Source organism: Crocuta crocuta, unplaced genomic scaffold, assembly GCF_008692635.1.
Source record: "Crocuta crocuta isolate KB4526 unplaced genomic scaffold, BGI_CrCroc_1.0 scaffold32, whole genome shotgun sequence".
NCBI classification, from domain to species: Eukaryota; Metazoa; Chordata; class Mammalia; order Carnivora; family Hyaenidae; genus Crocuta; species Crocuta crocuta.
This window is the reverse complement of record NW_027529424.1, coordinates 7,629,686-7,652,463: the sequence shown is the minus strand read 5'-3', so window position 1 is coordinate 7,652,463 and position 22,778 is coordinate 7,629,686. Positions and strand designations below refer to the sequence as shown.

Sequence of the window (22,778 nt, the reverse complement as noted above, 5' to 3'; positions counted from 1 at the left end):
AGAGAAGAACACAAAATCGGGGACGAAGAAGGGAGCCACTCATGTGGTCAGTCGAACAGCTGGGCGAAAAGGCTGAGAGTGTTTCTGAACAATTTGTTAGCTATTTAAAAATCTGCTTAAGAAATGAATAAATTTTGGGGCGCCTGGGTGGCTTAGTCGGTTAAGCGTCCGACTTTCGCTTAGGTCATGATCTCGCAGTTCATGGGTTCGAGCCCCGCGTCGGGCTCTGTGCTGACTGCCAGCTCGGAGCCTGGAGCCTGTCTGTTTCAGAGTCTGTATCTCTCTCTCTCTCTGACCCTCCCCTGCTCACACTGTCTCCCTCTCTCCTAGAAATAAATAAAAATAAATAAAAAAAAGAAATGAATAAATTTCAAATACTTTGATACTGATGCTATAATCTAAGATGTCAAAAGAGATAAAGCAGGAGAAATCACCTGGGAAGTTTGTGTTTTTCGTGGCAATGACTTGAAGCGATTGTGTGGATGGAGACGAGTGCACACATGCATACACACAAACACAGATTCTTTTTAAATGGGGGGAGGGGCAGGCTACAAAAGAAAGAATAATAGCAGGTGGGTTTCCTCTTTTACAAGTACGTGCTGCCCGGCAGCCAGCCAGGCCCCTTCTGCGGACGCCCTCCTGGGCCCTGCCTCAGCACAGCTGTCTGAGCCACGCAAGCTCAGAAGCCCCGGGGGGGTCACGGCGAGGGAGGAAGAAATGAACCCGGAAAACCACAGACTAATACCCGAAGGTATCTGGATGGAACCTAGAAACCCCTTAGTGCTAATTAGTGGTTTTGCGTTTCCCTGAGACGAAAACACGAGTTGAGGTGGGATCTAAGTTGGATGGTACTGTGAATTTAAAAAGTGCAGGAGAATCATTTTGCAAAGGAAATACTAGTTTTCCGTGACCTGGATGCCGCCTGGGTCAGAGAGAAAAACTGAGTTTAAAAAAAAAAATTCTTTAATTTAGTCAGATCAGTAACTTTCTCAGTAACAGAGAGATTCCTGTTCCTTTTCTTCCCTTCTAGTTTACGTTAGTGACAGTTGCTGAATTCGTGTTGTCAGAGACAGGAAAAAAGTGGTCAATTTACTTAAATATGGTTTCTCTCAAATAAGGACCCACATGATTTTCTGGAAGGCAGTCCAGGGATGGGTCCAGGTGCCTGCGACCCCCTTCAGGCAACACATGAGAGTGGGCAGTGGGTCCCCAAGTCCTGGTGGGTGCTCAGGACGGTCATCAGACTCTCCACGGGGTCTCCTACCCCCCAAATGCTGACACTTACTGCACGGGGTATGACAATGGGTTTCACTTGGAGAGCCACTGCCCCGTCGCTCAGAGTTCCAAAACGCATCCGGCGGCGACGGCAAAGCCCGTTTCAGGCCCTGCCTTCCCTCAGGGGACGTCTGAGGCCCCACGGGGCTGCACCACAGACTGTCAGAGAGCCATCCAGACTACTTCAATCAACAACCTTACCTGTACACCTTTTAATTTACTGCCTTTTCTTTATGAAAGAAAGGAAGGACTATGTAAAATAGTGATCTCTGGGGCATTCCCCTCTTTAATTCTGATTCTATACTCCCTGCTAATCATATGTCCAACTGAGTTTCATACTGGATGTGAGAGAAAAAGTCAGGATGTGAAACTGTACGTGTTGTATATACAATTTTATAAAATACAAAGACTGGAAAGGAACAGGCCAAAATATTAATGGGAGTTATCTGGCTGGAGAATTATGGGTAATTTCTGAAGTTATTTATATTAAATTGTCTTTTTCAGTTCTTACACAATGAGTGTTGCTACAGACTGAGTGTGTCCCACCCGGAGTTCGTAGTTGTGACCTAACGCCCAATGGATGGTATTTGGTGGGCAGCCTTTGGGGAGTGATTAGGTCATGGGGGTGGGCCCTCAGGAAAGGGTTAGTGCCCTTGTAAAGAAGACCCCAGAGAGCTTTGTCCCTTCCACCACAGGAGGACACACGAACCAGGAAGCGGGCCCTCACCAGACACTAAGTCTGCCAGTGCCTTATCCTTGGACTTCCAGCCGTCAGAATGGCCGAAACAATGTGCTTATCAGCCATCCAACCTACTGTATGTTCTGTGATACCAGCTCCAGGGGACTAGGCCACATATGCATTTCTTTTGAAATCAGAAAATTAGCAAGGGCAGAGTTAGAAAAACTAAGCTTATAGATTTCCGAACAGAAAAGAAGACAGACCAAAAACCCAAACTCTAAAACAAAGACCAACCCAATGAAAAAAAACTAAGGCACATTTTTAAAGCATTTACACGTTTCTCTGTGGAAACATATTTACCGTTTCAATGACAATAGTAGCTGAAAAGGTCTTCTCATTGATGGATTCTAAGGTACCTTCATTTCCTCTATAGCCTCCATTTAAAACGAGAATTCTTTTTCCTACAACAGAATAGAATAGAACACTGAACTCAAAGAAATGTTTGCTTCTTTCTTCTACTTTGTCACAGCAAAATGCAATTACAGTGAATGAACAGAACAAAACCCAAAATCCCTCTGAGAAGTCTATAATCGTTTCAGACCCTGCAATATTCTAAAGTATAGTTTGTAGATCCCTGTCACATTATAAGACTCCTCATGTTTTTTTTCACTTGTCAGACAGATATGTTTTAACTTTAGTCTGCGAGGAGTAGGAGGGAAAATGTCCAGAGTCCAGAAGTACTTAGGAAAAAATGTAGATTGCTTTCACTCTTCTTAAAATTACAAGATGGTTTGACAGTCTCATAAAAATTGAGATATATTCTACTATGAAGGGGCATTCAATTTCTAAGTATCTTCAATATCTCCTCAATAGAAGGGAAACCATACGTCTGTATAAGGACTTGCATATGAATGTTCTTGAAAAATTCTATTTGCAACAGCTCCAAACTGTAAATAAGCCAAATGTCCATCAGCGGGTGACTGAACGGACAAGAAGACACATATCCATACGGCGAAATGCTACTCGGCAACGGAGAGAAGGGAGCTACGGACATATACATGTGACAACAGGCACGAGTCACACGCACTGAAAGATCCAGAGCAAAAACACAGCACACAAGTATGATTTTATTACAAAATTCTAGACAGATACAAACTAACCTACAGTGACAGAGAGCAGAAAGGTGGTTGCCTTGGGGACATGCGAGGCAGCAGTGGGGGGTGGCAGGGAAGGATTATAAAGGGGAGTGAGGATATTGCAGGGCGGGGGATGGACACATTCGTCACCTTGATTGTAGGGATGGTTTCAGGGTATTCGTGTCTTAAAACTGATCAAATTGTATACTTTACACAAGTGCAATATATTGTATGTCAATTACATCTCATCAAAGCTGAAAAAAACGTTTTTTTCAACCACAAAATGAGTTTTATTTTCGGGGGAGAGAAGAAGGGACCTGATAAGAGGCAGGTTAGGGGCTAACGTGGTCACTGCGTCAGCACTGACCACTACGGAGGGCGGGGCCGGAGGCAGGCAGCCCAACCCAAGCAGCACCCGTACGAGACGTCGTAACTGCCCGAGTGATAAAGACGACTAAGGGAGAGAAAAAGCCAAACAGTGGAGACTTTTTACTTTACTATCTCGGGTAGCCAAAGAGATATATTAATAATAACCTGAGCCTGACTGACTTCTTTTCCCTATGAGTTTGTGTTTTGCGTCCGGAAAAACAAGGATTCTAGGAAGGGAAAATTTACCCATGCCACAAGAGTGCTTTCGCAGAGGACTGGTAAGCAAACCACTGTGTCACCTGAGATCAAGAGCGTCTGGTACACTGGCAGCTGTGTGTTTCTAAAAAGGAAAGCCGCATCTACAACTATCAAGTAATGTCAGAAAACTGTGGCTTTAGGGATGGAATCGCTCGTCACAACAGCATACGTGTTAAATATTCCGCAGAAAGATTTACCTGGTGCTGGAATTACAGTTTCTAAATGAGTCTGGTCAAGTTTCAGCTTGTCTCCGGAGTCGATCATCTTTACGACAGCTGTGTATTTGTCAATCACTTCCTGTCATGTGAAATCAACACTTTTATAACGGCGGAAATGCGTGAACACGAATTTCAAAGGACAGAAATAGGTAAGATGAAAACAAACAAAATTCCAGTCAAATGGGAAGACGAGCTCCTTCTGTAACTGACACTACTTTGTAGATGTTGTATATGAATTCTCCTAGGCTTCCTTTAAATTTTTTTAAATTGCATTACGTTTTCTATTTTAGTTCCAGTCTATCTGACACACAGTTCTATGTATCAGTTTCAGGTGTACAGTAGTGGTTCTGTGCTTCCTAATAAAGAATTCAGTTCAAGGCCTAGTGGGGGTTTCCGTCTGTAAAGAATAAAAGACTGGGTGCTGACTGTGGAACAAGACTTGGATACACACGTCGAGAGGGACAAGGCCGGCCTCCAGCACGACTGCAGGGCACTTACAGTGCGTGATGCTGGGTGCCAGGACGGAGCTCTATTTAGGGATGGAAGAGAGAGGAGGGCTGGAGCGCTCCTGTTCACATTTTAAAATCCCAGAGCAGCTGAAGGTCTCCCAGGCAAAACACAAGGGAGCCACCCTTGGAAGTCTGGGTACATAAGCACAGCTATCGCCCATTGTTACCCAGAGGATGCATCACACAGATTGGCAGGGGCTGCACCGTGGATGAGTTTAAGCAGTAGCCGCGAGGCTTCGTACACACTGTTCCCTGCGGTACGAAAGCACTGCCAAGCTTAAATGTAAGTTACGGCTGCAAAGGAATCACTTTTCCATCAGTTATGAGGTCAGTTCTCCTTTGACAGGACCATCAAGAACCTCAGACACCAAGCTTCTGCCCTGAGGACTTGCCCTTTCAGGAATGCCAAAAAGGCTTCACTCAGTTTCACGAAGTCCATTCACAGCCTCACATCCTTACCTTCACAACACCCTTTTTCTTATGGTATTTCTCTCCGAGTTTTTTGGTTATAATTTTCACAACGATTTCCTAGAAAACAACAACAAATAAAGAATGAAAGACATAAATGATCTTTTCTGTTTTACTCCTTCATTGAAACCATGTTCACCAAAAATCATAGCAAAGTGTATCTGCTCTACTAAGGAAAAACTGGAATTCAAAGCCTTTCCAATTATGGCCAAACATTCCGTTTGTGATCTTTTATTTCTTCTTTCTCCCTTTATTTGGTACGGTTAACCGAGAGGAAAAAAATACCTGTCTCAAGGTATTTCCACACTGAAGGTCACTTGAAATCTAGGACTATTATCTGTCAATCTCAGCCCTATCAATCCATGTCTTTCCCAGAGACCTGCTTTCTTTCTCTTCATTCAAGGGAGTGAAAAGTGCCACAGATCTTACACTATTGGGGGTCAGTGCTGATAGAAACTCAAATGGCAAGTCTCACTGGGATCTGCATCTTTGAGCTTACGCATGACATTCTTCCACAATGTTCTTTTCTCATTATGTTACTCTGAGTTTTTGATACACACAGGATTCTCCCAGATTAGCTCCAGCTAAAAGTATCATTCTTCTGAACATCTAACTCTCAAATGGGAGAGAAATCTGGGCTTATTTCATATTCATGCATTCTGGGTTTGCTTCCTCACCATCATTTTGCTGAATTATATTAGCTGTCTAATGGCTGACTGTGAAAAATAAATTGCCTAACTTAATGCTGTAGTCACTAGAGTGATTCTATATTTGCTACTCCAAGTGCATATAACGGAGGTACTAGATGCGCACAAGTACTTCACTAAGCCAGGCCAAAAATTATATCAATCAAAATTCAGTGAGGACTTTGGGGGTAGGGTATGGAATTGTAGAGAAACATGCTTAAGAGAAAACATGAATGGTCTAAAATTTTCTTCAAACTTCAAACTTTCATTGAAGCCAAATGATGCCAAAAGAGCTTCCCTGATTTAGTCAGAGTATTGCTGCTTCAGTTTCTTGAAGGCCCTCATGGATACAAACTCGGAATCTGAAGCGAACTCATTATGTCGCTGGGCTTACTGACGCTTGCTCACACAATAGATCAGTTCAAAATACTTCTTCAGTATCTCTCCGGGGACTGCTAGTTATTTTACCAAACACACTGCCCATTTCAACCTACAAGACACACTGAGTCCCTTCTGGCTGATCCTTTCAATGGAACACTCTGCAAGCGGAAGCAGGAAGAGAATTTGAATACTTTATTGTGAGAGAATTCTCTAACAGAAAATATAATTGAAATGAAAGTATTATCAATGGGAAGAGAATTTTTGGACTAACTAAATAAAGCATTGTCTTTTTCTTTTTTTTTTGCTTTTGGTTTCTTTTATATTTCCTTTAAACCAATGGTTCTTAACGAAGGGCATACAGGCATCCATCAGAATCACCCAGGAGACTGGTGAAAATGTACATTTCACCCCCAGACACAGGATGCTGGAAGCAATAAAACATACGTAGTTTGTAAAAAAACACTTCTCTGAAGATTTGTGAATTACTCTCTGGGTAAGAATAATTGCTTTCAGAAAAAAATTTGTTTTTCTTCCTTCTTTTTTGAGAGAGGGCGAGAGAGAGAGAGGACGTGAGTGGGCAGGGGAAGGGGAGAGACCGTGAAGCAGGCTCCATGCCCAGTGTGGAGCCCGACTCGGGGCTCCATCCCACGACTCTGAGATCATGACCTGAGCTGAAATCAAGAGTGGCTCACTTCACCAACAGAGCCAGCCAGGTACCTGTCAGCAAAATTCTTGATTACATTTTCATAAATGGTAATCCAAAAGTACCTAAAGGGACATGCCAAGTTCAAAAAGCTGCAAACTGAAAACAAATACTTCTGCTTTCACAATTCTAATCTCAGTCCCGTTTCTGAGAACACAACCCTGGAAATAATTCCAGGGTTAAATTCAAAACGTCCACAAACAAATATGGCATCAAACTCAAGGAATCTTACAAGCCTATGAACGTGAAATTATGCTCTACTACAGGTGTAACTGATTATTTAAGATTAGATGAAAAGAAAGACCTGAAAGTTATATATCTGTCCACAGGATTTAAGTATGTTTGAGAAACTTAGTAATTCATACCAAATGCTCTGTACATCATTCACTCCCTTCAAAGGCGTTTGGAGCCCCAGGTGAATACATACCGGCTGCAGCCAGTAGTCTGTTCGGGTGCTCCTTTTCCTTTCCTCCTCGAGCTGTAGAACAGAGAAGACATCCTGAGTTCTCTCATTAAAATTCTCCATTTATTTCAGATACCATTCTACTTCACAAAAGAATACCAGAAAACATATACCTCCAAGGGGTGGCGTGTAACTTACGAGCTCTGGCAAATACAAATAAACCTTTTTTTGCGATTCATTTTTGATTTAGAAAAAAACATTTGCAGGGACGCCTGGCTGGTTTAGATTGTGGAGCGGGTGACTCTTGATCTCGGGGTTATGGGTTTGAGACCCATGGTGGGTGTGGAGATTACTTAAAAATAAAATCTTTTGAAAAAACAAACACGCTTGGTTTGACAATATGTGCTAAAGCAAGTCAGCTGACCAAGAAAACAAACACAAGCGGCCTCGACTTGGGTCAGCACTGCTAGGCCACCTGCCGGTGCTATACTGCGCCCTCCCCGCTTCCCCCACGTGACTGTCATGAGCTGGGAAACAAGCAATGTTTTCATGTGGTAAAACCATAACATGGAGCGCCTGGGTGGCCCAGACGGTTAAGCGTCCGACCCATGATTTCGGCTCAGGTCATGATTCGTGGGATCGAGCCCCGTGTCCAGCTCTGTACTGACAGTCTGGAGCCTGTTTGAGATTCTCTCCCTCCTCTCTCTTTGCCCCTCCCCTGCTCATGCTCTCTCTCAAAATAAAGAAACGTTAAAAAAAAACAAAACACCTTAGTACACACTTAATACCAGTTTTGCACAGCATGGGTATTTCTACAGTCTGACGGCAAGAAGGGGCTTCTCTGTTTGCTAAGGATAATAAATCCTGTGAGTGTAAGGGAAGAAAAACACACCCAGGAGAGATGGACGCAAAGGGGCGTCCAGGAAAAGACTGCTCTCTGGCGGCTGTGGTGCCGTAACACGCCTCCTCCTTTCACAGCTGCCTTGACCCGAAGTAACAACCTTCAATGGGCCAGAACACTGCAATTCTTTGGTTGAGAATAAGTCTCATTTTAATTTCTCCCAACTTTCCAATGTGAGCAAAGAGCATTCTAAATGTAGTGTGTTTCACAAAGCAGGTGGGTCTAGCTTTCCATTTGGCTTTGAATTAAATTCAGAAACTCCGCCACAGCCTGTTAAGACATCTAAGATGTTGCTCCTACTTCACTCTTGAACCTCAAATGCCTCCACTCTTGCACTCATCACGCTCCAGCTGCGTGGACCTTCCTGCGTGGGCCTGAGTTTGAGATCTTTCCTGCCCTAGCACCTTCTCACAAGCGACCCCCCAGGCTGCCCTCTGCCCTCCTTAGCACTTAGCATTTTGTAGTGGCTTACTCACTGGCTCACTTGTTCACGGGACGTCCCTCTTACTAGAACGAAAGCCCCGTGACACACAGGGACTGCATTTTTCGTCCTACTATACAGACACAGGACTGGGCACGATGCCCAGCATGTAACGGCAACTCAGTGTCTGCTCCGTGACCGAGGGACCGTACCTCCTGGTGCGCACCTTGTCCATTACACTCTCAACTTCTGAGACGGGCCTGCACGGTAGGAGCGCCCGGGAATGGGGAAGACCGAACGCTCCCACCCCACCCTTCACAAATGAAGAGGGTTTGGGGAGACTGGAGGAAACGATATTAGAGGGGAAAAATGGTTAGCTTCCTGTATCCATTTCTCCCTTCTCTTCACCGCCCCTCTCCTCCTCTACTGTGTAGTCCATACACTGATTGATGAGGGAAGGCTGCGTGCGGCGGGGAGAAAGGAAGATTTAGGGAGACACTAACAGCCTCCTGCAGCACCGCTCTAGAGTTGCAGGTAGATCTGGAGCCAAAGTCTGGCCCCGGGGCCTAAATCACAGGTTTTCAATGATTCGCCACACAGGGTGGGCATCAGGCTGAGTCACACAGGAAGCACGCCATGGCTTCCTCGTGCCGGCAGGGACGGGCACTGGAGTCAAGGGCGGCGGCAGCGCAGGGTGCGGGAGGGCATCCGTGGCGCGGGCCGATCTCACAGAGCCACGGACGGTACACAGAGCTCCTCCTTCCCAGCCTCAACTACTGCCAACTACGTGAGCCCTGCTGACCGTGAACACATGGAGAGTTCTGAAGGCCACGACTGAGGCAAGAAAAGAAACGCTGATGAGGGGTTTCCGACTCTGCTCAGATGGAACAGCATCTAGACCCCTTCCCCCAATCCAGTCTATATACGCTTTTTTAACTTTTATTAATCTAAGAATTGGCAAAACTACTTAACTTTCCTCAGTCTGAACTATGTTATTCTTCTAACTGCTAAAAAGTCAGCACACAGCTGGTAAACTATACCTCCATGATTTCATCGAGTGCAGATTTCTTTTTTTTCTTTTCTTTCGATTGAGCTGAGCTCTGGGAAGATTCTTTTCGCTTCACCGATGCTGCATTGCCGACGGTCTTCAGCGCGCTGGGTCCCAAGGAACTGGTAAAGAGAAGAGCCGAGCCTGGTAACAAACACTCTGCACAGAAGGCTTACTAACGTGCGGAAGAAATTTGCCACGCGATCCACGTACAACAGATTAGTCAAAACAGTAAAGGACCTGTGTTCATGCCTGATGGGACTGTAGGCACGGGAACACGGACCCTCTCCTGCCGTAGCGCCCTCCTCCCCTTCACCCCTTCTCTCGGTGCCAACCGTGATCAGCACTGCAGTGGTGACAGCATGGCTTTGGGGCTGGACAGATCAGGGGTTAAGGAGACTTCTGCTTCTGACCAACGATTAACTCTGCTACGCCTCAGGTCCTCATCTACAAATGAGGAGACAAATGTGACCCAACTCATAGCTCAACCGCAAGGATTAAACAAGGTGAGTGTAAACAAGTTGCGCATATTACTGCCAGTTCTATTTTTTGAAAGCAAAGATTTCATTGTGTTGCTGAATTTTTGATTGCTCCTAACTGCCCAGAATGGACTATGTAAATTCTAAATTTTTCAGTGCAATATAAAATTGTCACCAGTGGCCCAAGACTAGCCATTCTGAATGACTCGTTAGCAATGTACCCACGCTGTGTTTCATGCCTTTGCAGATTTACAATTTATCTCCATTTGCCCCAATTCTCTTAAGATCCTTTCTTCATGAGGCTTCTTGGATCCTGCTATTGTCTGAGTGCCCTAGCACTCTGTGGCACAGACCACACTCTACTTTATATTATAATCATTTGCATATATGATTCGTACATGTAATCATGTGTATATGCTTGTATATACTGATTTTTTCCCTGTAAAGTAGCAGTAACTGTCTAGTGACTCACATAAAATACATGCTCAATTAATATTTGCGACTAAACGAATCTCATCAGTGTAATCATTTAGTGTGTCATATTTGCAAAAGACGAAAAAAGGAAAATACGTGCATGAAGCTACTATAGAGAAAAGTGTGATTAACAGAAAAACAATGGAATTATTATTTGGACTTTTTTCTAAGGCATTTAAAGATCTCACTAGACTTAGTGGCAGCCAGGTTACTCTCAGGATTCCCGCTGAGCTTGGCATCAACTATGATCCCTACTTCTCTTCCATACAGGGCACCGCGATTCAGGACTCCCCAACTCGACCTCCATGGAAACTCATGTTCTCTCTTTCCGTAACTGTAAGGTTTTACGTTTATCCTTTTGAAATGTCACTTCCTGGGTTTTGTCCCATAATTCAATCCTCTGAATATACTTCTAAGTCCTCATTCTGTTACCTGACAAATCTCTCAGGGCTGTGACAATCGTAAACAATATCCATTTGGTTCGGAACAGATTAAGTCCATATAAAGATAAACTCTTCAGTTTGATGCTTAAAGAAAGGTTCTTTAGGGGCACCCGGTAGCTCAGCTGTTTAAGCGTTTGACTCTTGGTTTCAGCTCAGGTAATGATCTCAGTGTTTGTGACAGTGGCCCTCTCTCTCTGCCCCTCCCCTGATCGTGCTCTCTCTCAAAATAAATAAATATTTTAAAAATTAAACAAGGAAGTTTCTTTAGGTTTAAAAGTACTTCCTGGTAGAAATCCACCAAACTTAGCACTAAATCCAGATCACAATCAACCACAATATGCCTATATAAGAGGCGCTGAAAAACCCAGCAAAAGGGGAATGAGGTTTAAGTGGGTATTTGGGGGTCTAGTGATTATATGTGTACAAACCACCTATTTCCTACTATAATCAGTACTTATTTTTTTGCTTTCTGACTCTTTTCATTCTCCGTAATTCCCCACATTTTATCAATACTGAGTCCTCAAATACACTGATACATTAATTCAGTGTTCTGGTATTCATCTCAACTTGGAATCTTGAGATACTCTTCTCAAAACTAAGCTGCCTAAAAAACAAACAATTCTTTTAATAAATAAGCAAAAGATATTTTTTCCAAAGAAGACATATAAATGGCCAAAAAGCCCATGAGAAGATGCTTAACATCACTAACCATGAGGGACACTTAAATCTAAAGCACGATGCGGCCCCACTTCACCCCTATTTGGATGGCTCGTGTAAGAAAACTGCCGAGAAAAGAGGTGATGGGGAGGACGTGGAGCACGGGGACTCGGTGCTGTTGGAACAAGCACTCACTCCGGTGCAACGGCTATGGGAAACGGCGAGGCAGCACTCTCATCCAGCCCAGCGTGCCCGCTTCTGCGTCTATACCCAAAGGACTGAAAGCGGGGCCTCGAACAGATATCTGGACTCCAGTGTGCAGAACGGCATTATTTGCGATCGCCAAAAGGTGGGAGTAACTCAAATGTCCAATGACGATGAAGAGATGGACAGAATGTGTTCTGTACGTACAGTGGGACAGCATTCAGCCTTAAAAAGGAAGGGAATTCCGACACCTAACCACAACGTGGATGAACCCGGAGGGTGTTAAAGTGAAAGAAGCCCATCACAGAAGACAACCCCTATGATCCCACTCATATGAGGAGATTAGAACAGTCACGTCCACAGAGACGGAAGTAGGGCAGAGGTCACCGGGGGCTGGTGGGGTGGCGGGAAATGGGAGCTACAGTCTAATGGGTAGAGCTGCGGTTTGGGAGGCGGACAAAGTGCTGCGGATGGAGGCTGGCCACGGATACAACGTTAGTCTACTTCCCGCCCTGACCTGTGCACCTACAAATGGCCAAAACGGCTAGCTTCGCGTTATGTGTATTTCACCCACAAACACCTGAACTGAACAGAAAAACAAGTTTTCTTTCAGGAACATTGATTTGGCATTATTAGATGTCTACAAGGTGACGAGCGGTGGGGATAAAAAGGTGATCAGACAGCAGACGCGGAGGCAAGAAAGGCGGAGCCAGCGCTGCTCGTCCGGGACGGCGCACACAGTGCGGGAGACGCACCAGATCACGGAGGCCACAAGGCAGCATGGAAGAAAGTGACAAGTTATCTCACAGGTGAGGACCAGAGACACTGAGTCTTTAATAAGAGAAAGGGGCACCTGGGTGGCTCAGTCAGTTAAGTGTCCAACTCTCTTAATTTTTTAAAAAATCTTTATTTTTGAGAGAGAGAGACAGCATGAGCGGGGGAGGGACAGAGAGAGAGGGAGACACAGAATCCAAAGCAGGCTCCAGGTTCTGAGCTGTCAGCACAGAGCCCGATGTGGGGCTCGAACCTACAAACCACGAGATCATGACCTGAGCCACCCCAGTGCCCTAAATGTCCAACTCTTGATTTTGGCTCAGGTCATGAACCCAGGGTCACGGGATCGAGCCCTGCATTACACTCCACACCGGGCATGGAGCCTGTTGAAGATTCTCTGGGGCACCGGCGTGGCCTAGTGAGTTAAGCATCTGACTCTTGATTTTGGTTCAGATCATGATGTCACTGTACGTAGGCTTAAGCCCCGTGTTGGGCTCTGCACTGGCAGTGAGATGGGATTCTCTCTCTCCCTCTCTCACTGCCCCTCCTCTGCCCACTCTGTCTCTCTCTCAAAAGAAATAAACTTAAAAAAAAAGATTCTCTCTCTCCCCCTTTCCCCTTCTCTCCCACTCACGTCCTCTCTCTTTCTAAAACAAAAGTTAATTGTTTATTTAAAAACGAGAGAGAAAGACACGGTAGGGCTTGACATTTAGAACCTTCCACTTGCAATATCAAGATTCTATTAGAGCTAAAATGAATGGTGGAGAATTTAAGAAATGCAGATGGAAGATACTATGAAGGACAGAAATCACCAACACAGAAACCAGGGGGATTATATTATCAAGAAAATAAAAAGTTAGTATTTTTAATGTTTATTTATTTTGAAAGAGAAAGCACACAGGTGAATGGGAGAGCATTAGAAAGAAAGGGAGAGAGAGAGAATCCAAAGCCCAAGCCAACGTGCAGGGGCGTGATCTCACAAACTGAGATAGTGACCTGAGCAGAAATCGAGTTGAATACTTAACTGACAGAGCCACCCAAGCACCCCAAAAAGTTAGTATTTTAAAAGAATAATGAAATAGGTAGTAAATTTGAGAGCCCAGCTAAAAAGGATATTCTAGAAAAATAAAAATGATACACATTATTGAAATTCGTACAATCAAGATTATATTGCAAAGTTGAATAAACTAAGGTCTGGAACGAAACAATCAGTAGTAAAAGGTATTCCCTCACCTGCAGACCCCAGCACAGTATTTTACCAAGTTTTACCACGCTTTCAAAGAAGTGATAATCCCTATCGTAAAAATACTATTTAGAATCAAGAAAGAATACCTATATAAATCATTTTAAGAATTTAACATCGCCAGAAGTGTTGGAAATTCACTATCAATCTCAATAGTGAACGGTGAGGTGAAATGCGAGAGACCATGTTTTCCAGCTGCACTACATTCAACCTTCCCACTAGCTGCTCTCTCAATAGCCCCCCTCCTCCCCCAGAAAGGTTCTAGTAAAAGGTGACAAACTGAGATGGTCAAGATGGGGCTAAAATCAAGGCAAGGAATGAACAGTAAGAGATTGCAGATGGAATGATCGCTTCTAGAACAGCCCTAGAATTCTGCTGTCAGTTAGTAATAACTAGCGCAATTAAAGAAGAGAAAGAAGAGAAGCCCCAAAACAGAAACGGGAACTGAGTAACCTGTGTTCAAACCCGGGAGGAGCAGGGGCGCCTGTGTGGCTCAGTCAGTTAAGCGTCTGACTTCGGCTCGGGTCATGGTCTCGCGGTTCGTGGGTCTGAGCCCCACATCAGGCTCTGTGCTGACAGCTCAGAGCCTGGAACCTGCTTCTGATTCTCTGTCTCCCTCTCTCTGCCCTTCCCCTGCTCATGCTCTGTCTCTCTCTCACAAATAAACATTTAAAAAAAAAAAGCAAAAACAGCCCGGGAGGAGCAGGGCTTTTGTCTGCCTCAGCAGAGCCTGAAACCTCCATGTTTGCTATTGAGATCATTGCACATTCCGAGCTTTAGACACACAAGAGATATAAATCAACAGGAAAATAGATCCCAACCTCTATAAAAGTGGGCCATAATCTCAGAAAAAGAAAATTAGATGAGTCTTAACATTGTATTACCTGTGATGCTATTTTCACATTATTACACATAATTGAGACTGAACACACAGAACTTGGTCGAGTAAAACTATTTTTACCAATGACAGCCGAGCCTGGCATCGGGCACAGGAGGCCAAGCGGCAGACCCCAGAGATAACCCGCCCTCGTCCGCGGAGCTGATAAATGCGACCTTGCCGGGAAAAGGGTGCTTGCGAACGAGATTCCGAGGTGAGGTGGCCCGGGGTCGCCCGAACGGGCTCTATATAGAGCAACCGCACGGATCCTTTCGAGAGGGAGACGGCAGACCCGACACGCAGAGCAGGTGATGTGAAGAGGGAGCAAAGGGAAACGTGACGACGCTGCTCTTGAAAACTGCAGGACGCAGCCCCCAGCCGAGGGGCGCCAGCGGCCAGCAGGAGCCACGAGAGGCAAAGCACGGACCCCCGGGCAGAGTCTGTGGAGGAAGCACCGGCCGCACCAGCTCGAGCTCGGCCCGCTCGCTCTGAGTTCACACTCCTGGTGTCCGGAAGCAGATTCACTTCCGTTGTTTCAGGACACTTGGTCTATGGTAGTTTGTTACAGCAGCCACAGGAAACTAATACGAGGGAGACCGGTTTGGGGGCCGCTGGGACCAGGCTTAACCTCTACCTACACTTGGGAATAACAGATAATGAGGGAGAATGGAGAGAAACACGTACGGGTCTAAACCCAGGAGGCATGTGGGACTCGACACATTTAAACCTGTCCTTCAGGTCCTGTCGCAAATAGTCTGAAAATAATTTTCAACTGAACCAGATGTAGAACCCAACTGACTGCTTTCTTCATGGTCTCTAACATGGCTCTCAATTCTGAAATCTTTCACCCAAAGTGAAGACCTCTGGCCAGGAGGTCTTCAGTGGCCTGAAGCAGGAATACATGGCCACTCAGTCTATTTCCTTCAATTCTCCTCACCACTTACTTCCTCGTGTAAATAAACGCTCCCCTATAAATTAACCAGGAAACCTGAGTCAAGTCTTAAATAAACAATACGTAAGGTACTAAGTAAAATAACAAGTATTGGCCAACTCAAAACTAATTTCTGGTAGATAAGGGGAAGGTACCAGGAGGAGGTACCTTCGTGAATATCTTGTTTTACTTTGTTTTTTTAATCTCCATAACCAAACTGCACATCACAGATAGTGGGCAAATAGTTGGTGGAAGAACGTGTAAGAACTGCAAGAGAAGAGAACGTGAAAAGTGAGCAGAAGTACCTGACAACATGCTATGCCAGGATTTGGCAAACTACAACCTAAGAGGCAAATGGCGGCCTGCTGCCTGTGTTTATAAATAAGATTTTACTGGAATGCAGCCACGTTCATTTGTTTGCATATTGTCTCTGGCTGCTTTCTCGCTCTGGCAGCGGCTAAGTGGTTGTGACAAAGATATAGGGCCAATAACGTCTAAAATACTTACTACGGGGCCTTTCACTGCCTGGCAAGCCCCGTTGTGTTACTACCTCGTGTCGCAGGGAAGGCAGTGACCACCGAGTGCCGGCCAGGGCATTTACCCTGTACCGGGGGCCGAGAAGTCGGCGGAATGACCTCGTCTCTGCTCTCACAAGATCCTAACAGAGTACACAGGACAAAACCTGTACCCCAGCTAATCTTAACTTGGTCAGTGGGCTCCGAGAGAAAAACAAACAGCACCGTGGGGAGCACAGAGGGAACCATTAGGTGGAGAAGGACTCACACAGAGACAAAGATCGGTCACGGGAAGCATGTGAATCATATCAAAAGAGAATCATATCATCATAGGCAAATAAGGAAAAAAACAGTTGCTGAGAAACACGACAACCATCAAACAAAAACAAAAGAGAAGAAAATTACCACCAGAAACACACACACACACACACACACACACACACCACACACACACACATACTGCAGCTTTTAAAATGCAGTGATCAACATCTCACGAAAAGCCCCAGGTTCTAAGTCACCTGTTCGTGTAGCTCACCTTGACTTGGACGACGCTGCGGCTGAACTACACGCTCCTTTATTCAAATTGAACGTAACTGGAAGAAAAAACAGTGATGTATTTTCTACGCGGGTATTTCATCTCATATATACATACACTTCATTTATATATGTACTATGTTTTCCCGGAAAATTATAAAACATCAGATACGATGCCACCGTGTATGCACACAGAAGTTCATGGGCAATCGGAATAAACGAGAGCCGCCACGCTCTTGTCCAGAAGTGATAACTGCAGAGGAGCACGTCGGGCAGACGCTCCGAGCTAGGAGAGACTGCCTGGCTGCCCCCCACCTCCACTGTCCCCTCTGCCCTGCTAAGGGGACAGGACTCCAGTTTGGGTTAGGTGTTCATACTTCTCACACGTGGCTTGGAGGATGCTGGGGCTGAATGTCTGTACCCCCCAAATCCGTATGTTGGAAACCTAATGTGCACAGTGACGGGATTAGAAGGCGGGGGGCCTCGGGGACGGGTGAGTAAGGTTCCTCTGCTCCAAACAATCAGAATCGTCCCTCTTCCTTTCCCAGCGACTGTCTGTGAGGTGGAGGCTCATAGGGACTGGCCAGTGACATTCAAAAGGAAGTCTGCTGGCCGGAGGGGTGTGTCCCAGGGGCGTCAGGAAGAGATGCTCGCCGTCATCCTCTGGACAAAGCCGGGAGTGCCCGCGGCCACCTCATGTCCAGCTGCTGACCCACCTTACCATGGGGACCCTTGTTACAGCGAGGTACCTCCTTACTACTTAGGCCCACTTGGGTCCCTTTTGTTACTTGCAGTGAAGGCGTCCTACCCGGTTCACGGTTACTGCCTTTTCATAGATGGGGGAGAACAATGCCATCCAGGCACATGGCACGCCTTGCTCCCAAACATGTTGCTAGTTTTGGGCAGGGCCTATACAAAAGCATCCATGTTAAAAGAAAAAAAAAAAGTAAAACTACCTTTTTCTTCGTCATTTTCTCTGCTTAATTCTGTAAAAATAGGAGCCTCCTAGAAAAAAAGGGAGAAAAGCGTGTGAAGGTTTGGTTCACGGTGCATTTGCCACGGCAAGTTGCGGCAGCTCCAACACGCAGCCCTAAGGTGATTAAGATCCTAGCTACAAAATCATATGTACTGCAAACAGTCTCCAGAGGAGCCTCATTCTAAAGGGGTAAAAGTAGCTTCTCTGAGCCAGGCTGCAGAAGTTTACCTCCATTTTTCTTTCTACCACAATGTAAAATGGAACCAACATAAAACAAACTAGGAGTCCCTTAAAAAGCAAAACCTTTCTCCGTCATGGGATAGTTTAGTGTAAGATCGAGCGAGGGTCTAAGACTAACTCAGGAGGAAGTGCAGGTGAGACACCTCCGCACGGGACGGGCCCTGCCGCTCTCACGGTCTCCCTTGGGCCTCCACTTTTCCACCTTTAAAACAGGGGTACATGCATATTTAGAGGTAGCATAAGGGTTCATAGGATACTATCAAGGAAACACTTAGCATCATGCCCGCAACAGTGTTTGATAAATGCTAATTATGGTTTCTACTAGTAAAAGAGATCTTCTTATAAATAAAATGTTTAACAAAAAAGATGTTCTTGAGATCCAGCTGAGATAGTCTTTTCTCAGGTAATGTCCATTAAGATCTCACAAAAGAAGGCAAAAGACACAATGTTACTTTAAAAACTTTTTTTTTAGGGGCCCCTGGGTGGCTCAGTCAGGCATCCAACTTCGGCTCAGGTCATAAACTCGTGGTCAGTGAGTTCAAGCCCCATCTGGGTTCTGTGCTGACAGCTCAGAGCCTGGAGCCTGCTTCTGATTCTGTGTCTCCCTTTCTCTCTGTTCCTCTCTCTCGCTCTCAAAAATAAATAAACATTTAAAAAAATTGTAATGTTTATTCATTTTTGAAAGAGAGAGAGAGAGAGAGAGTAAGACAGAGCATGAGCAGGGGAGGGACAGAGAGAGGGAGACAGAAACTGAAGCAGGGTCCAGGCTCTGAGCTGTAAGCACAGAGCCCGACTCGGGGCTGAAACTCAGGGACTGTGAGATCATGCATGACCTGAGCTGAAGTCAGATGATTAACCGACTGAGCTGCCTAGGCTCCTCCAGAGGTTTAAATTTTAAAAAGGTGAAAGAATTTCAAGAATAAAACCTTTTCAATCTTAGGCAGGGGTTTAAATTTTACCACTACCGTGGTTTAAACCTTGCTTCTATTTTAATTTAATACAGAAAACTCCTGAAGATGGTGTGAACACACACACACGAAAGCGGGGCCATATTAAGCATGCACAGCCACTCATTTGTCAAGGGCAATTCACATGGTATAAAAGGTGACTTGTAAACAACCTTTACTTTCTGATTGCCTGAGCCCTCCTGCATCTCTCTGAAATAAACAGCTTCCATAAGACACACACAGTAACGATCAGAGCAGCTGTAGCCATAGTAGCCAAATCCCGAAAACAAGCCACATGCTTCTCAACAGGAGAATGGATAAATTGTGTGATATTCATAAAATGGAACAGACATCAGTTTTAAAAAGGGTGAGACATTGGTAGAAAAGAACATAGGTGCAGTAAACACAAAGAGCATTCTGTTCGAGTTAAAGACGACAGACATGGTATACTGTCTGACCCATTTCTACAAAGTTCAAGAACACACTGGCCAGTAATTAAGAGTGCCGCATCAGAACATGGCTTCCTGCCTGGGGAACGGGGAATACTGGGAATGAGTATGACGCTGGAAAGGCTCTGAATCTTGATCTGGGTCGTTGCCCCACAGGCTATCTGTGCATCTACCATCCAGCCATCCATCCGTCTGTCCGTCCAAAGACGCACACACACGTAAAACTTCACTGAGCTGTAACCTTAAGATGAACGTGCATCATACACTTTATCACATGCATCTTATGCCACAATAAAGTTTTTAAAACTACTAAGCAGCTAGTAGCGTCACCTATATACTAGGCTAGGCTTTCCCCCACATAGCCTTCCGGATGTAGCACCAGGGTGCAGGGAGCTCTTCTCTTCTGTTTACTGCTCTCTCCCCAGTGCCTAGAAGAAGGCCTGGCACACAGAGGGCACCCCATAAATATTTGTTAAAATAAATGCCTTCTTCTGGTTATTCTAACACCTGACCCACGTTCCCCAGGCCCTGCCTCCCTGCCTCCCGTTGATTCTTCAGGCCCAAAGGATGTATCTGCCTTCCCATATTCTACGCCCTGCTCAGGCTGGCGCAGGGCCGGCACCTCGGCTCCCCCACCGTGTTTAACTGCAGCACTGGGCTACTTACGGCGGTGACGTCATCTGCTATGTCTTCCCCATGAGCTGTCACCTCCGCCGGAGAAGGAAGCTGAGGTTTAGAAGATCATAGAACTCTACAAGATGCTGAGTCAGGAAGTCAGAGATGGGACCCAGGTTGGCCTCGACTCCGGAAGCCGGCCTTTCAGACTCAGCCATGCTTTCTCCTCTCCATTAAGGAACAGCACCTACCAAACCCAACGCGATGCTTAAAAACGCTGCTTCCCGAGGCCTTTCCTGTTGCCTCCCTGACCGGCACGGCTGCCCACCTGCTCTTTCCCTTCCAGACCTCTTCGCACTTGCTCTTCAATAAACTTGGCTGTTTTCTCTTCATCGTCGAGGTCCTGCTTCTTCTTTTTCTCCAGTTCCAGTTGCCGGCGGATAGTTTCTGGGTCCCTGTCGATATACTGAATATACCAGCCCTTCGGAGTCTCGTCCACCTTGCATAAGCCTTAAAAAGAAAAAAAAAAAAATAACAAATTCATACAGAACCAAAACTAAAGGGAAATACAAATGTGTTTCATCTCCCTGTCATGTACTCATTCATTCAAATACACAGACTCATGCGGCCCACAAGTTTTCCATACTCACAGTCGATAAAATTTAGATATTTTAAGTGGCATATTTAATCTCCTTGAATGGAAAAAATTATCATTTTGATTTTTAACTAGCTGGGTTAGGGTGACTACATACGCAAGGGAAATACACAAAAGAAGTATCATCTTGCTTAATAATTATGTAAGTATTTAACATCCGATGAGTACGTGATACTCTGCTACCTTAACTACATAGAAATTTTCCCTGTGAAATGGAATAAAGTAACACACTGATCCCTCTCTTCTCCCAAGCATCATCCTATGAAGATTAGGAATGGAAAAAGCTGCAGCAAATCTTTAAAAAGCTCCTTATGTGGGGGTAACAAAAGCTCCCGAAAGTAAAATGCGTACGCGGGGGAGGACTGATAATAATTCTTAACCTGAAGGAGAGGAGGCTTCCGTGACAGACCTGGGTGCTGGCAAATGATCCGTTTCAGACGCTCGCGTTCGGGCAGAACACACAGAACCGGTCCTGGAAGACTGTGCTCCCCTCCACCGGGTGTTAACTGCCCCGCTGTCCTCTTCTCCATGACTTTACACAGGGACCAAGACAGGCCTCAGTGTCTGCCCCCGAGCCCCTCAGACCCTGTCTATTCTCACCTTCTCTGCCCAGCCACTTAGTAAAATCGGTCAGCGTCTCCCACTGGGTGGCATTCATGTGGATGTGCTCCCGGTGGCTGATGTACTCGTTATACACGATGTTGTTGTGAACTCTCTTGGTGCCTGACGACAGAACAGCACACTGTCAGCCCGGAGCAGCTTTATGGCTTAGGGACTTACTGTGTGTGCGACACCCAGATGCTTACCGAAGCGTCTCCTGAGAAGTTCTAGAAAGTCATTTCGGAATTCCCTGATAAGGAAAGGAAGGAAAGCATTAAGGTAGTTCTACAAATATGAAGCCAACATAAAGTGTGACTGCAAATGACACATGAAACATCCATGTGACTATCTGTTAGGAAGCTTCAAGAAATGAAAAAGGAAGGAATCCCGAAAGTTTACAGCTTTCGAGGATTTCAGTTAAAGGTCAGTTTGGAGTGGAGACTTCTAGTCTCCACAGCGCGGCTGCAGCAAAAGCGACTACACGTGTCTGGAGAGGTTCCTCCGTGAAGTCTCTCGGCACATCTGAGTGTGGCATAATGCCACCATTCTGTCCATGATACCAAACTTCCCCGATTCCATGTGAAGCTGGTACTTAATGTGTCCCTTGCACTGAATACACTGTGTTAAGTGCTGGGTAAACACAGGGGAACAAAACCTAAATCTTGACCCGGTTACGATCTAGCAGAACCAATCATAACAGAAGTCAAACTGCAGAGATGTAACACAACGTCCCAGAGTTGAGGGAGACGCCCACGGGCGATCTTTACCGTGGGCAGTGAAGTGGCAACGGGACTTTACGGGTGGAGAGGGCGACAAGGCCATTCCCGGTGGCAGAGAAACATGGAACCGTCACGTCTGGGAAATGATGACCTCACTGAGCTCATGTGAGGAGACAGAAATGAGGGCACAGTGGGACAGAACAGAGTAACAGGGCGGGGCTGGAAGACACAGCAGGAAAATGATGGCGGGGTTGATCTTCGAAGTACCTTGAACGTCATGCCCAAGAGGGTGGGCTTTATGTGTGCAGTGGAAAAGCACCAGATCTATGAAAATCTGTGATTTAGACTGATAATCTCGAAGTGTGCTCCCCACAACAGTAGCATCAACATCGCCTGGGAACTTGATAGAAATACGTCTCCAGCCCCGGCCCGGATGTACGGAATCAGAATCCGCCACTGTTCTCAGGAGCCCTCACGGTGATTCTGATGCACGTGGTGGTCTGTGAACCGTGGGCTTCAAACTTGTACAGGAGGGACAGAAGCTGCGCCTGGGAGGCCAGTGGGCAAGTCACCGAATTAATTTCGGCGACACACGCTGAGAGTGAGGACCAGGGCCGGGAGAACGCAGAGGATGGGAGTTTAAGGACACTGCAGAGGAGAATCAACACCAGGAAGTCCCAGCTTAGCTTTCCGGGTAGGTAGCTGCAGCCAGCACACGACACGCGGGGTGGACAGAACACTGCGTTCGGCCTTAAGATGCTGGCTATGAGAGAGCCTTCAGAAATACAGATCCCAGCTGCCCAGAAAAACCACAGCTTACGACAGATATGAGGAATGAGCAGTAACACTGAGGAGTCACCCCACAGAGAACAGCTGGAAGAGTGACAGAAGCCCTGGAGCCTGGGAGGAAGCCGGGAGGCCACCCTGAGGAACGTGCTTGCGATGGAGGAGCTGGGAGGAAAGGAAGAGGGGCTAAGGAAGCAAGCAGGCA

At 45.8% G+C, this 22,778-nt stretch overlaps 1 protein-coding gene across 2 annotated transcripts in view; it reads right to left on the bottom strand.

Annotated features, from left to right (window-relative positions):
• Nucleotides 1-22,778, bottom strand: part of KIN (Kin17 DNA and RNA binding protein) — a 32,807-nt gene that overhangs the window by 2,182 nt on the left and 7,847 nt on the right. Inside the window, exons 3-12 of one of the 2 annotated variants that reach the window (XM_077758534.1) lie at nucleotides 21,275-21,318; nucleotides 21,069-21,191; nucleotides 20,142-20,323; nucleotides 17,543-17,591; nucleotides 16,588-16,645; nucleotides 9,448-9,577; nucleotides 7,110-7,160; nucleotides 4,904-4,972; nucleotides 3,915-4,014; nucleotides 2,315-2,415 (exon numbers count right to left, since the gene is read on the bottom strand). In XM_077758534.1, coding sequence (XP_077614660.1) covers nucleotides 2,315-2,415; nucleotides 3,915-4,014; nucleotides 4,904-4,972; nucleotides 7,110-7,160; nucleotides 9,448-9,577; nucleotides 16,588-16,645; nucleotides 17,543-17,591; nucleotides 20,142-20,323; nucleotides 21,069-21,191; nucleotides 21,275-21,318 — 907 coding nt within the window. The remainder of the gene's footprint in view (nucleotides 1-2,314; nucleotides 2,416-3,914; nucleotides 4,015-4,903; nucleotides 4,973-7,109; nucleotides 7,161-9,447; nucleotides 9,578-16,587; nucleotides 16,646-17,542; nucleotides 17,592-20,141; nucleotides 20,324-21,068; nucleotides 21,192-21,274; nucleotides 21,319-22,778) is intronic. The other variant, XM_077758535.1, reaches the window with a different exon arrangement.